Source organism: Nicotiana tabacum, chromosome 12 (assembly GCF_000715075.1).
Source record: "Nicotiana tabacum cultivar K326 chromosome 12, ASM71507v2, whole genome shotgun sequence".
Lineage (NCBI taxonomy): Eukaryota > Viridiplantae > Streptophyta > Magnoliopsida > Solanales > Solanaceae > Nicotiana > Nicotiana tabacum.
The window spans coordinates 33,698,784-33,715,399 of NC_134091.1; the positions used below are offsets into that span (position 1 = coordinate 33,698,784).

Here is a 16,616-nt window from a genome sequence, read left to right on the forward strand (position 1 = left end):
CTAATACCCATCTCGATCAAATTCTGCTATAAAGCCCAAATAGAACCACACCATGTGTGCATATAACTAACGAATCACAACCCCTCATGGCATAGAAGGGTAACTCATAGAACATATTAGAACGTGAATAAGATCAACTCTAACCGAATGGAACAAGCAAGGCAACAAAAATACCATAAATAGTTCTCAAACGAATAAATAAAGACAAGTACAACCAATAAATCAATTCCTTCAAAATATACATCTTTTATCCATAAGTTTTTCAAATAAAAATCTTTAGAATGTAATCATTTTAATTAAATATATCTCGAATAAACTTCCTCCAAATAATTATCTTACGAATATAAATCTTTCAACTAAATATCTCCCAATATAATTCTTTCAAATAAATATTTTTCGCATATAATTCTTTAAAACAAATATCTTTCTAATATAATTCTTTCAAATAAAATCTTTAAAATATAATTCCTTTCAAGTAAAATCTTTCGAATATAATTTCTTTCAAGTAAAATCTTTTTGAATATAATTTCTTTCAAGTAAAAGTCATTGTTTAACTCCTCACTTCATAATCATAAATATTACAGGTCTCGGCCCACTTTTATATCTTCACGGCACCTCGTGCCCATATTTCTATCACAACCTTACGAACAATTCACAAGGCAGAAGACATAATAATTTAATGAAATGACTGAGAACTGAACAACGAGAAATTAACAGAAAAGTAACAACACAACCAAATAGACGAAAGCAACAGGGGGAGCTCCCAAGGTATCGCCTCGTAAACCCAAATGTAAATACTCGACAGGGGGATCTCCCGAGGTATCGCCTCATAGTCCCAGAAGTAAATATGTAACAGGGAGATCTCCCGAGGTACCGCCGCGTTGTCCCAAAAGTAAATATGCAAACAGGGGGATCTCCCGAGGTACCGCCTCGTAGTCCCAAAAGTAAATACACAACCAATTCATATCACAAATTACCCGTAGGCCACAACTATTTCCAAAGATACAACGAAATCAATTAACTTCACAGCAAATAGCACAAGGCTCCACACAACCTATATAAAATCCCAAAAACAACAACAATGATGGAAAGGTAACTCAGCATTGGACAACGCCTTCTTTAATCCAAATTTGTAATAAATGTATTGATGCCTCATTTTAAACTTATTTAATAAATTAATTGCAAATGAATAATCCATAATGAAATTATCTCCTGGAAATATCAACTCAACAAAAGCACGGGATTCACATAAAAAGCAAGGTAGAAACCACAACAAATTATCATATAAAACAAATTCGACAAACAAAGAACGAGGCATGACAAATAAAGATTTAATAAGTGCCAGCAATTTCCAACTTAATACTTAAAAATGCCCACGACTTTAAACTAACAAAATTTGCATCTATAAGCCCGAGTATGTACTCGTCACCTCGCGTACACGGCTTTCACATTATACAAATGGCACATACGACTCAATTCCTAAGAGATAATTCCCCCACTCAAGGTTAGGCAAGATACTTACCTTTTTTGAAGTTATGCCGATATTCCAAAATAACATTCTTTCTTGAATTGACCTCCACAGAACTCAAATCTATCCAAATTAATTGTATAACTTCATTAAAATTTATCGGAAATAATTCCGGATAATAAAACGTCAACTTAAAATTTTACATTAAAAAGACAACCAAAAGTCAACACGGGGCCCCCCCTTCGGAACCCGATAGAATTTTTATGAAATCCGAACACCTATTCCGATACGAGTTCAACAATACCAAATTTACCAAATTCCGACATCAACTATACCTTCAAATCCTCAAATCTTATTTTCAAATCCCTAGGCCCAAATTCTCGAATTACCCCTCAAAAACACGTAATCTAGTCGGAATATTCGATGATAATTCAATATTATTGACTAACAATGATCACAAGTGACTTACCTTAAGACTTCCCGTGAAATTTCATTGAAACATCGCCTCAAGCTGTGATCTTTCACCCAAAAATATTGAAATGAGCTTAAAAAAACAAAACTGCTCAATAAAAACCCATTTCCCGTCACTAAAAGTTTATTTTCCGTCACTAAAAGTCCTTTTCGCGTCACTAAAAGTCCATTTCCCGTCACTAAAGGTCCGCACCAGAACCTCCTTGCATCAACAATTTATTATTTAACTAAAAAGGCTCTAACTCTATCATGCGAACTTGAAATTCAATGATTCTTGTTCCTATGAGTCACAAATAATAATAGGAACCTAGTCGTTCAATCGAATCTCAATTTGGAGGTAATTTGCTCAATGCGATACCAATTTCACTCGTTAAACAACTAACTCATGTTTCGTGCTAAAAACCCAATCGCGACTTGATGAAATTAGACCAAACATTCCAGATCATTCCTATAATACATTATCAAACTCCCGGAAGTCTCGAATCTAAAACTAAAAATGGACCTTTGGATCATTACATGCTTATGCTCAAAATACCAAACTCTTCCAAAAACTCTTCCAAAACTCATCCGAGCCCCATGAGACCCCAACCAAGTATACTAACAAGTCCCATAGCATGACACGAACTTAGTCTATGCCTCAAATTACATTAAACAACACTAAAACATGAATCACACCCCAATTCAAGCTTAATGAAAACTAACGAATTCCAAATTCTACAGTCGATGACGAAACATATCAAATCAAGTCCGATTGACCTCAAATTTTGCATACAAGTCATACATGACATAACAGACCTATCAAACTTTCCAGAACTGGATTATAACCCCGATATCAATAAAGCCAACTCCCGGTCAAACTTTCAAACCTTTCATTTCCAACTTTCTCCATTTCAAACCAAAATCAACTACGAACTTCCAAATAAATATCCAGACACTCTTAAGTCCAAAATCACCATACGGGGCTATTGGAACTATCTAAATTCCATTTCGGAGTCGTTTTCACGAAAGTCAAACTTTGGTCAACTCTTTTCACTTAAGCTTCAAAAAATGAGAATTGTTCTTTTAATTTAATCACGTATCATCCGAAAACCAAGCTCGACCATACACGCAAGTCATAATGCTCATTACATCTCAAAACGACTAGTCGGGTCATTACATTCTCCCCTTCTTAAACAAACGTTCGTCGTCGAACGTGCCAAGAATCTTTTCGACATTAAATTACTGAGTGTATTTTTACACACACACTCGCGGATGATTCTATGTCACCGTAAATTGAACATGGATCAGACAACACCATTTCAATTGAATATTATTTCTTTCATCTATACTTATAAACTTTAAAACCAAAATTCTTACACTCCAAACATTTTAAAAAGGCCTGATTTTCACATCAACACATGATATTAGTCTCAACTAGCTGTAGCAACTCGTGCCTATGCACACATCATATGTATGCCCATAACCACTTCTCTGGTCGTAATAGTTATTCATAATCAATTTCAGCATCGTCAATTAACCTCATATTAACCAAAGCCTCGTTTCAAATTTTCACAACACTGACAGCAAAACGTGAGGCATGAAGACCTCATAATTATTTACCCGACTTAATGAGTCACATTTAACGCCACCTGGGCACTCACCTCGTGGACTAAAACTCAATAATTACAACATGAAATGGCTAAATATGCACAGAAAAACACATACAAGAATTATCAAATAAGCCTAACAGGAATGAGTCCCTATTAGTACTATAACACAAATTTAATTTCACAAGGGAGAATTTAAACACATAAATTTTTATCACAAGGATCTCGTCCTTATATAACTTTCACCGTAGCTTGTAGACCGATTTAAACATTTCACATCATATTAAAATATGAGGATCCCGTCCTCAACTCTGAGTCACAAGTAACATGCACATCGTGCCAATCGAAATCCTTCCATTTCTTTTTCTTCTTTTAATAAATTTTCGATAAACAATTTCACAACACATAATGAACCCCCATACCGATAGGGCATATAAATCACAATTTGTAATCAATTATCCTAAAATCACATCAAAACTCACCGTAATGAGTAATAGAAAGTCACTTTTAGCCTCATAGCTCTCAATAGTAATTAAAACAGAATGATAGACACTGTTATCGACATAGAATCTCCCAACAGGGTAAAAACAAAAGTAGATTACAAAGTTAGGAATCTCGCCCATAAGTGGAGCATGATAGGAGGACTCACCTTAATACACAGAACCGGATCAATTTAAGGAAAATATTCCCTTATAACAAATCAAGATCGTACCAGTAATGACAACATCTGGTGTATCAGCCTTAACCAATTCATAGCAATTATATCAACGGGCTGCGCCTCCCCCTCTAGGGCGCCCTCTACCCGCATGTCTTCCACCCCTAACTGGTTGTGCACGTAGAGTATTAACTAGAATAAAGCATGTAGCCTGAGTGTTGTGATAAAATTTTCCTCTCCCAAGTCTGGGACAATCTCTCATAATGTGCCAAGTATTACCACACTCATAACAACCCCTCTGAGGTCGCAGCTGTTTATACAGAGTCTGTGCTGGGTAACTGGAATAACCACTGTAAGAACCTTGTGCCAGTGGTGCACTAAAAGTATTAATTGGAGCACTACGAGTATTCTGAATTGCGGACTGGGCTGACCGACTACCCGACTGCCCGAGCCTCTGCCATGATGAGTCATAGCTGCAGAGTAGAATCTACTGAATCCTCTAGAGTTCCGAGACCTTTTTGGCCTCCTTAGGCTCCTTTTCCTCACTTCGAACAAGTTCTAACATTCTGGCAATCGCTATTCCTTGCTGAAATGGAATGTCAGTCTGCAACTCTCGAGCCATACATATTTTAAAATCATAATCGAGCCTTTTGATGAATCTGCGGACTCGCTCTCTAACTGTAGGAAACAATATAGGTGCATGACGGGATAACTTACTGAACCTGATAACATATTCTGACACCGTCATGGTGCCCTGACGCAACCGTTCAAACTATGTGCACATGCATCCCAGAGAGTCTGGGGAACAAACTCTTTAAAAAAAATATCTCCGAAAATTGAGCCCAAGTTGGTGGCATTGCATCCACTAGTCTACCTTCTTCATAAACTTGCCACTACTGATACGCTGCTCCTGATAGCTGAAATGTAGTAAAGGCAACTCCACTCACTTCCACAACAACCATGGTGCGGAGAATATAGTGACACTTTTCTAGAAATCAATGGGCATCCTCGGTAGTTGTGCCACTGAAGGTAGGTGGACTATACCTCTTAAATATCTTAAGACTCTTATGTTCTTCTTCTGATGCCTCTAGCCTAACCTCAGGCTGAACCAGAATAACAGGTTATACCGGCACCACACCAGAAACCTGACCAATGTGAACCTGTTGCTCTGTAGTACGGGCGGTAGGAGTCTGAACTCCTCCCCCAATCTATGAAATATTTGGTGCAACGGAGATCAATCCTGCCTGAGTTAATGTACCAAACATGTTCAGCAACTGTGCTAAAGTCTCCTGAAGTCTGGGGTTAACAACAGGTGTCTATGGTGCCTGTCCCCCAACCGGAGCTACTGGCGGCTCCTCGACTACTGCTCTGACAGGTGCTCTAGCGGTGGCACGTGCCATTCCTCGGCCTCTACCTCGGCTCCGGCCTCTTACGGCCCTAGCAGCATGCGCTGGTATCTTCTCAGTTAACCCGTTAGCTCGTGTCCTCACCATATGTGAGAGAATAGAGATACAAGGACTCACATTCCAAAATCAATAATTTCCGCACGACAGGAATGAAAGAAGTGGAAAATTCCTAACAGTTTTATAGCCTCTCGAAGATAAGTACAGATGTCTCTATACCGATCCTCCAGACTCTACTATACTCGTTCGTGACTCGTAGAGCCTATGAACCTAGAGCTCTGATACTTCCTTGTCACGACCCAAAATCTCACCACATGTGTCATGATGGCTCTTAGTCTCTAAGACTAGGTAAGCATATTACAATTACATTTCGAGCCATTGTTTATTTATTTATACAATTTAATACAAGTGTCGAAACCAAAGGCGATGTCACGACCCAAAATCCAACTAGTCGTGATGGAACCTAACCCAACCCGTTAGGTAAGCCAACTATTCACTATCCAATTCCAATGTAACTTAACAAGACAATTAAGTAAAAAAAAATGACTAAATCTTATACATTTCCCAAGAACTGGTAGTACAAATCATGAGTTTCTAAGAATAGGGTTTACAAAGCTGGTATGAAATAAATACATCATCAGTTTGAAAAATACATAAATAGAGTTTTATGAATCTAAGGCTACAATGAACAAGAGGCAGCAGCAACCGGAATGCTAAGGCTACAATGAACAAGAGGCAGCAGCAACCGGAATGCGGGTACATCTTCAGATCCAGCTCCTAACGAACACAACAACATCAACAGCCAACATCTGTACGCAAGGTGCAGAAGTGTAGTATCAGTACAATCGACCCCATAAATTGAGTAAGTAACAAACCTAAACTTAGGTTGAAAGTAGTGAAGAGCTTGTACCAAGGTCAGAGTCCAACTTCCACAATGAACAATAGTTCATAACAACTTAAACAAGTAATACCAGAAGTAACTCGACAATCAAATGCTAAGCAAAAACATAATTTCTGAAAAATAGTTCTGCCTTTCAAATACATCAATGAAAACCCAAATCGTTTACCAGCGTTGCCAAAAATATAAATAAGTTTGAAGAAAATAATTTTCCCAAAATCCTTTCAATAATAAATAAGATGTTTTATTTTCTTTCCAGATAACCAGTGTAAATCAAATGCATCACTATGCCCATCTGTCAACATGCGTGAGAAATCATGAATGATGTGATATCGTAAAGCATGAGGGAAATACATCTCTATGCCTGTATGTCATGTGTTCATATCAATACAATGTATCTCATAGATGTACTCATGTACTCAACTCTCAGAGTACTCAATCTCACTGTCTTGCATTCTCTCTCACTATGCTCAGCACACTCAATCACTCTGCGCTATACAATACACGTTACGGCGTGCAGCCCGATCCATGTTTATAGTCGACTGCGCTCACTGGGGGTGTACAGACTCCTGGAGCGGCTCCTTTCAGCCTAAGCACTATAATCCGCACGGACAACTCACGTGCTACACAACAACTCACGTGCTATAATATCAATAACTGGCTCTGCACGGACAACTCACGTGCTATAATATTATCTGGATCCGCACGGACAACTCACGTGCTATAATAAGCCAATCAGGCCTGCTGCAGCGTGCAACCCGATCGCATAATAATAAAGTATATAAAGCCAATATGGCCTGCTGTGCCGTGCAGCCCGATCCTATAATTATCCTCACAATTAGGCCCTCAGCCTCACAATGTCATGAAAATAGCCCAAAAATAATGATATGATATATCAATAAATAACAACAGAAACTGAGATATGATATGTAATGACATACATATGACTGAGTATTAATTTTCAATTTAAAACAAATAATTCATAGCAATACGATCTCTATGGGTCCCAATAATACTGGCACTTAGCCTCAACATAATTTTTAATATGATTCTCAGCTTAATTTCTTCAACACATAAAACTACATAGAAAATGCAAAGATTATTTGACTATAAAATTTCACAGAAATAATTTTGTCGCAATTTCTATAGTGCACGCCCACACGCCCGTCACCTAGCATGTGCGTCACCTCCCAAAATTCATATAATACATATATTCAGGGTACATACCCTCATCTCCAAGATTAGAAGAGTTACTTACCTCGAACAAGCCAAATCCAATGTCGAGGTAGCTAAGCAATGCTCCAGAAATTCCATTCTGCGCGTATCAAGTTCCAAACGGCTCGAATCTAGTCACAATTAATATGATTCAGCCCACAAAAATTATAGGAATTAATTCCATATCAAAATAATAATATTTTCCAAAAATCCGGAATTTCCAAAAATCACCCGTGGGGCCCACATCTCGGAACCCGACAAAAGTTACAAAATATGAACGCCCATTCAACCACAAGTCTAACCATACAAATTTTACTCAATTCCGACATCAACTCGACCCTCAAATCTTCAAATTAAACCAAGAGGGTTTTCACAATTGTTCAACTTAGTTCACCAATTAAATATTAAAAACAATCATGGATTCGAATAATTTGACCAATATTGAGTTATGAACACTTACCCTATTGTTTTCCTTGAAAATCTCCCAAACATTGCCTCTTTCGGAGCTCCAAATCGGTAAAAATGGTTTTCATAACTTAAACTCTTTGCCTAGTCATTTCTTCTATGCGATCGCGGTCCAAGTCCCGCGATCGCTGAGCACAATATTTCGACTGCCCAAAATAACCCTATGCGAACGCGAAATCACTCACGCAATCGCAGATCGCTGACTCTCAAACCTACGCGAACGCGTTCAGCTCCATGCGATCGCATAGAGGAATTGCCTCCCTTCATCAATTGCTCAAATCTTTCTACGCGAACGCGAACGCGACCTTCTTCACGCATTCGCGAAGCACAGCTTAATACACTTATGCTATTGCGTTCCTTCCTCTACGACCGCATAGAACAAAAATACCCCTGCCCCAAATAAGCTTACGCGATCGCGTCCCAATCTTCGCGATCGCGAAGAACGTTTGAAGCACCAGAAATCAGCAGCTACCAGTAGTGCAAAAACATGAAGGAAAATAATCCGAATACCATCCGAAACATGCCCGAGCCCCTCGAGACCTCAACCAAATATACCAACAAGTTTTAAAACATCATACGAACTTAGTCGAGTCTTCAAATCACATCCAACAACACTAAAAACACGAATCATACCCCAATTCAAGCCTAATGAACTTTAAAATTTCAAGTTTCCACAAACAACGTCGAAACCTATCAAATAACGTCCGATTCACCTCAAATTTTGCACACGTCATAAATGAAATAATGGACCTATTAAAATTTTCAGAATCTTATTTCGACCTCGATATCAAAAAGTCAACCCCCCGGGTCAAACTTCTCAAAAATTCAACTTTCGGAATTTCAAGACTAATTCTACTACGGACATCCAAAAAACTTTCTGCACACGCTCCTAAGTCCAAAATCACCATACGGAGCTACTGGAATCATTAGAATTCAATTCCGAGGTCATTTATACATAAGTGAATATCCGGTCAACTTTTCCAACTTAAATTTTTAATTATGAGACTAAGTGTCTTATTTCACTCTGAAATCCTTCCGAACCCGAACCAACTAACCCTATAAGTCATAAATCAACTATAAGGTATAAATTGAGCAGTAAATAGGAGAATGGGGTTGTGATACTCAAAACGACCGGCCGGGTCGTTACATTCTCTCTTACTTAAACATTCGTTCGTCCTCAAACGTGCCAAGAGTTGCCTCCAAGCCATCAAATCACTATTCCATCTTATCATGCATGTGCCCGGGGGTGATCTCACGTCACCCTATTCTATATAGGCCTGACCACACAACATAACTGAAAATCATTAATTTAACCTTATCCCAAAAACCATGGAGCCAAATTTCTAACATCCACTATTCTTTTCAAGACCCGAATCTCACATATACACATTGTATAAGACTGAACAAGTTGTATCCAGCCATAACCACACGCATACTCGTAGCACCATTTCTGATCACAGTAACTACTCAAAACCAACCAAGTACTAGTATAAAACCCCGCATTCAGCAAAACCTCATTCTGAAACCTTCGTACACTGCCAATGATGAAAGAAACAATCAAAAACTCATAACCACTCATCGGATCAACTAGCCATGGAGCTCTCTCGCCCCAACCAGAACCATAATCCTCTCCTAAGCCGACTTTCAATATTATCCTCCCAAATATACCATAATCAAGCCTGATAATACACATTCTAGGTCCAATGACCTTACATTATCAAACACGACTACTCCGTATACACGCCACACCAATATATCTCAAGCCAAAGATTGTGCAATCTATGCACCCAAAAATGGAAAATGTCTCAAAGAAGAGAATCATTTCGCAAGTTTAGCTAGCACCACCACAACCTAATATTACAACCAACTCCTCAAATTTTGTGAAGAGGATAACCATAACTGCATGTACACAATTCCTCAAATACGCTGCTCGTGTAATTTGTTTTTATCGTAGAGGAAGGAAAGCAATAAAATCTAATAAATTATCAAAGAAATGAAATTCCACATACGGCACGGACAACTCACGTGCCAATAATATGAATCACCTAGCATGGTCACAGGCCTCCAGTCCCAGCATGTCATACAGGAGCAATTAAACAAGTACACTTGTATATGATAATGAAATAAGATTCTCATGCTCCTGGACTGGTATAAATAACACACCATAGTGTAAGCATGTGCAAAGTTTGCTGTCACACTTCAAATTGGCAATTTAACGCAGAAATAGTAACTACCCCGTTTATTCAGGGAATTACCCTCTTTGTAACCTCAAGTGTAGCCCAGATAGTTCTCAACAAAGGTACAAATACGAAAAACGTTATAACTTTACGCTTAACATTCAACTCTAGGCATATAATATCCTAAGCATTCTTTCGAGTATGAATACTTGCCCCGATTCTCGCACATGGGCTCAAACCTCACTTATATACGCGCTCGTAGCGCGTAGCTATCCCAAATGATTAACGCAACTAGTGTCTCCACAGGATTTAAATAAAATACTCACTTCAAATAGATCACCACCTTGAAACAATATACTTCTGAGAACTCCCAGTCTCCAAATCCATCAAACACATGAATCACCATAACTGATCCCAACTCTAGCACTAAAATGACTAACACATCTTCCATTCACGATAATCCCATAAGGAATACTTTCATAATTCTTCCGTGACACATAGCAATAATTTGAATATCAGCAGTCTATCAACCAGGTGAGTACTGCAATACCGATGAACATCCGTAAGTCAAAACACAACGTGCCTTCTGAAATACGCACCCTTATCAGGAATTACCGAGGAGTTATAACATTCATCGAAATATTTAAAACTGGCCATGTTGTCCAACATTCATTACCTTCTATTCCAGACTAAGCTGTCGCCTTATACATGTAAATCCTAATCCCGCACAACACACCACATCTATTATGCCATCATGCGACAAGCACAAGAATCCCATTATCAACTCTGAGTCACCAGCAAATTACATACCGGGTTAACTAGAAACCTTCCTCTAGCTTCCTTCTAGGAGGAAATCACAATACACAACACGTTTCTCACATCAGTAGAAAATATCAAGTTCAAACCATGGTAGAAACCATCAAGAACACTTTGAAATCCATATGCACGTAACCAAGCTATTAGAACTAAATTCCTCTAACTCGACCAAGCCATGTAGGTCACCAAACCCAAGAATATTGCCACCAAAACATCTGTAGAGTCTCACCACATCATAATTACCCCTATAAATACCACAACCGAAACACCCACTTTGAAAATACCTTATTTGAGTCTAAGGCCGTTTCATTCACCTTCCTGATACCGAAATATAAAATCCATAATGATATACAAAAATGCCACAAGTTTCGACACCATCAAACTTAAATCTCAGATTTTAGCCATAAACAAATCCGCCAAAAATTCTCAATTGTTACATATTAATCTTGAATTCATTAGAACTTTTTCGAGAGTCATCCGCTCTGCTCAAATATCAATTGCACCACCCAAACGGGTCAAGAGACACGTGCCCCATCAGCACAACAACACTCAAAGAATTAACTCTACATTAATACCACCGATCAATTTCATACTCCGTGGGAACTACATCATTCACAAATAACAACTCACTCATCCCACAATTTTCATATACTCATAAAGCGCAATATAACCCGTATACAGAAATTTCCTTACTCGAGTCATTCTCGAACTCCACTTCTGCAAGTCATCACTGATTCCCAAGTAAACCTCAGACCAAAACAAAAATTTGACACATAGCCATGAATTAAATTGTCGATAGCAGACTCCCCCACTTGGCTCAAAGCCATAAATCAAAAAACATTCGATAACTCACAATACCCATACTCTATTACTGCCATGATGCTGCAGTCAGTTCAATGAAAATTCTTCTCAAGCTCATGTAACACCAACCATAAAATACCTCGATCATCCTCTAAGCTCGCATTTATTCTCTTGACAGTCAAGTCAACTTTCTCAACCTGATTCAAATTCAAATCTCAACACATATAACCCTCTGGTAGAAAAGAAACTCTCCAATCAACATTATAAAGAACACACCTACGTAGATTACTCTGCAGGAGATAACCCACATGCTTAGCCTCAAATTGGCATCTTGTTATACCCTTTCGCAGTCATAATTACTATGCAATCACATAATCTTTCCAAGTCCAAACTTATTAACAAGACATGAGAATTTAATTTGTCCCAAACTTTAACAATGTGAAAGATCTTTCAAAATATTCATGCTCGAGACTGTACGTCACATCAAAACGAAAATCAAGCACCCAATGGCCCTTTTTACATTTCAAGAAAACACTTCTCGTCACATTCAAATTGTCTTAACACATCCGGCAGTTACATCATACTCATCACAAAATCGTTCCACCGCTCATCGAGCCACAAATTCCACTCATAGGGACACCACCAGACATATGAGTCCAATTGTACAAGTTCACACAATTGAAACTACCATGCCTAAGTTGCGGTCTAATCCTAGCCTCAAGTCCTCCAGACTGGCCCATCACCAAAACACAGAATACACCTTTCAAACCTCATTCATGGAATCACAAGCTGGCAATGCACAACAGATACTGAGCGCTCATGTGCGCATACGAATGCGTGGAAGGAATTCAAAGAGTTATGTCTCAAGCTGAATCAATTTCGCAAGATAGGGAAAGAAAGATGGGAAGTATATATCCTAAATGCTAGGTAGCCTCTCGAAGATAAGTATGAGCATCATCATACCGATCCGCAAGACTCTACTAGACACTTGCTCATGACTTGTAGAACCTATAAACCTAAGGCTCTGATACCACCTTGTCACGATCCAAAATCCAACTAGTCGTGATGACACCTAACCCAACCCGTTAGGTACGCTAACTATTCACTATCCAATTTCAATATAATTTAAAAAGACAATTAAGTAAAAAAATGACTAAATCTTATACATTCCCCAAGAACTGGTAGTACAAATTAGGGCTGCTTATCGGGCGGATTGGGTGGTTATATACTCTTAACGGTTCGGCTTATCGGTTATCGGCTTTTAAATATATTAATCCGCTAGCCACCCGATAAGATATCGGGCGGATTGGTATCGGTTTAGATATTATCGGGCGGTTTATCGGCCTAGTTCAATCTGTATTACAGAGGACTATTTTGGTCCTTCATGTTATAGCCTATTAGTTGTTACACCAAAATTAACACCTCTAAACACTAGAGAAATCTGCTAGTGCCCATTGACGCTGCTTTCAGTTCACTACAAATATTGGAGCAATGGATGCAATTGCACATGACGCACATACCATTTTCATAAAGATCAAATCAATACTAATTTAATAAGTAAAGATCTAGATAAAAAATATCTAAAGGTAAAGCTGTAAAGATATTTAATTTACACATGCTTAAATCACTATTTGCTAGTACGTGATTAATCCATACACAGAAATAACAAAGAGTACAAAACTTTATACACATATTTACACATGCTTATTAATCAGTAATTTACTATCCATATATAGTAACCACTTGAAATCTTAACTGTTTTATAATAATGATGACTGAAGATTCTATTAACACTTAACACTTCCTAACATGGCAATTAGCCAATTACACCTGTCAAAATGAGTCCAGAATACAACTAGAGATAAAATAGAAATTTAGACATAAAATCTATAACAATTGGAGACATCCACAAAATACAACTGCTGCAACTAACGCCTTACAGTGCTTCAATTTCTGCAGTTTCAAAGTTCAAACAACAACCTAAGAGTCCTTGGAATCACTTTGCAATGGTAGAACTATTTGCATTATCAATAGCATTCAAGAAATAACAAACTGCTAACATCTAACAACCTAGCACTATATAACTCAGATGGTAGCAGGCTTGAAATATGACAGCTTGAGGGCACAAGACTTTACAAAATGAGATTAATGAGTTTGCAAATACACCTTAAAATTTGAGCTAATTAGTAGAATTATATAAACTGTTGATCTAAAAATTCATGTTTGTTGTTATTATATTAACATATTAATTAACATTGTATTACAATTCGAATTCTTACCAGATATATTAACACTACACGTCAATTACGGAAGGGTCTTTTCCATCGCTGGCTAAATCTGAAGAAAACAAATTAAAGTAATGAGTCGTGTGATAAATATAAGCATATCCACAACACTTATATACAACAAAATATAGTAGCAATATTATTACCTTGTTCAAGCTGCTCGATTTTATTAATATCTTCCTCAACACTAACAGGTTGTTTTAATTTTTTATTTCGAAGCCAATCTTGAAGACACACTAAAGCTTGCACCAAGTTAGGAGTTAATGAACTCCTAAATGAATCAAGAAGATGTCCTCCCGTACTAAACGCACATTCAGATGCCACACTTGAAACCGGAACCGCTAATACATCACGAGCCATCTCCGCAAGAACAGGAAATCTAGCTGAGTTCAATTTCCAACAGAGAAGAACATCAAATTCTTTAGTGTCATCCTCAGTTTCTTCACCAAAATATTTATCTAACTCTGTTTTAGTATCCACACCTCCACTCCCACTTATATATTTTTTTATATCTTGCATTAGTGATTCCAAAATCCTGTATTTTGGGTGCTTACTTGACTGTTAGAAAGCCCGAAAGTAGAAGTGTCCAATGAAGAACAATCTGAAGATGAAGCAAGCACGGCACCTTTTGAGCTGGACTTTACATACTCACAAAATAATGAAGTCATGTACTTCTTCACTTATGCTTGTATAGTTGCCCCCGGATCTTCACCAAACATCTTTACAAGTGCATAACCAACTGATTCGAGCTTGTAATGTGGATCCAAAATACATGAGATGAAAATTATCTTGTTCATTTTCCATGGATCACCCCAATACTTATTAAACTTTTCCTTCATCTTCTTTGCCATTTCACTTAAAACCGTATCTTCATTTGTTATCAATTGCTTCAAATAAACAGCAATCGCACAAATTTCAAGAAAATAAATATTCGATGTAACATAACGTGATCCAGATATTTTCAAAGTAAGAAGATAAAAGATTTCAAGAAACTTTGTAATTCTTTTTACATTCTCCCAATCACTACTCAAAAGTTCACCTGTAGGAATTCCAACTTCAATATAAGAATGCTCAAGATAATGTCTTAGGCCAATTTCACTAGATGCATAATGTGAAAATGCACTTTCAAATTCAACAGCCCTACGCAACATCAAGTAGGTGGAATTCCACCTAGTTGGAACATCCAAGCACAAAGTTTTTTTACAATTGAGTTGTTCATCATCAAAACATTCTTGAAACCTCTTAAACCTCGCAGGAAACTGCCTAACATATCTCACTGCATGCCTAACACGTTCAATAGACACTGAAGATTCTTTTAAATCATCCTGGACCACAAGATTCATGATGTGAGGCATACATCTCACGTGAAGGTGATTACCGTTCATCAAATTAGTTCCCATTTTTGTTAATTGCTTAGACAATTCTTTTATTGTCACATCATTGGAGCTTGCATTATCAACTATGACAGTGAAGATCTTATTTATCCCCCACTCACGTAAGCACCTACCAATACCATTTTCCATATCTTCGCCTTTATGACTAACAATAGGACAAAAATTAATTATTCTTTTATGCATATTCCATTCACTATCAATCCAATGGGCAGTGATACACATATAATTGATTCTTTGTATAGAAGTCCAGGTATCAGTGGTAATACATACTCTTTGTTTTGTTTCTATAAAAGACCTCTTCAACTTTTGTTTTTCTTCATTAAAAAGATAAAAACAATCCCTAGTTACAATACTACGGGAAGGGATCCGAAAATAAGGTTACGCCACTTTCATAAAGTCTCTAAAACCTTCTTTCTCAACAAAGCTGAAAGGAAGCTCATCAACTATTACCATACGATATAACGCCTTCCTACACTCTTCTTGATCAAATTTTCAAGTAACAACACCTACGTCACCCTAACTACCCCCCGGAACAGATTGAAAACCTAAATTTGATTGTTTTTTTTATCAACAATAGCAGGGCGTTTAGGACATTTAAACATATGAGAAAGAAGTGTTGACGTACCATCTTTGGTCTTAAAACAATACTCAATAAAGCAATAGTCACATTTTGTTTTTGTACTCCCTTCGGAAGTAATAATTTCTGTAAAATGATCCCACATAATAGGCCTTTTTTTCCTTTTTTGGTTATATTTGACTCCATTATTTCACATTGGCTTATTACATTTGAATTAGAAGCCCCACTTTCACCCATCATCTTATCACTTTGTATATTTTCAGCCATGCTATGGGTCACTACAACATGAAAAGAAAAGGAATGAAAATAACAATTTCCTTAACAGATTTTTAAACAAAAACTGTCAAAATCGATCTCAAAACAGCACAAGGCAGAGAAGGAAACGGTTGGAATTTCAACAAGAAA

At 37.5% G+C, this 16,616-nt stretch overlaps 1 protein-coding gene across 1 annotated transcript; it reads right to left on the reverse strand.

The window, feature by feature from the left end:
* Window positions 1–14,248: 14,248 nt before the first annotated feature.
* LOC142167084 (zinc finger BED domain-containing protein RICESLEEPER 2-like) lies at window positions 14,249–14,759 on the reverse strand. The gene is made up of 2 exons (XM_075227241.1): window positions 14,387–14,759; window positions 14,249–14,292 (listed from the first exon to the last, which is right to left on the reverse strand). The coding sequence occupies exons 1-2, from the start codon at window positions 14,757–14,759 to the stop codon at window positions 14,249–14,251; spliced, it is 417 nt and encodes a 138-aa protein (XP_075083342.1).
* Between the last annotated feature and the right edge of the window lie 1,857 nt (window positions 14,760–16,616).

Excerpts from the sequence above, each read along its gene's own strand:
- LOC142167084 (XM_075227241.1), bottom strand. The coding sequence starts at position 14,759 with ATGCAAGATATAAAAAAATATATAAGTGGGAGTGGAGGTGTGGATACT. Across the intron at positions 14,293-14,386 it reads AATCGAGCAGCTTGAACAAG|ATTTAGCCAGCGATGGAAAA; the intron begins GTAATAATATTG and ends TGTTTTCTTCAG.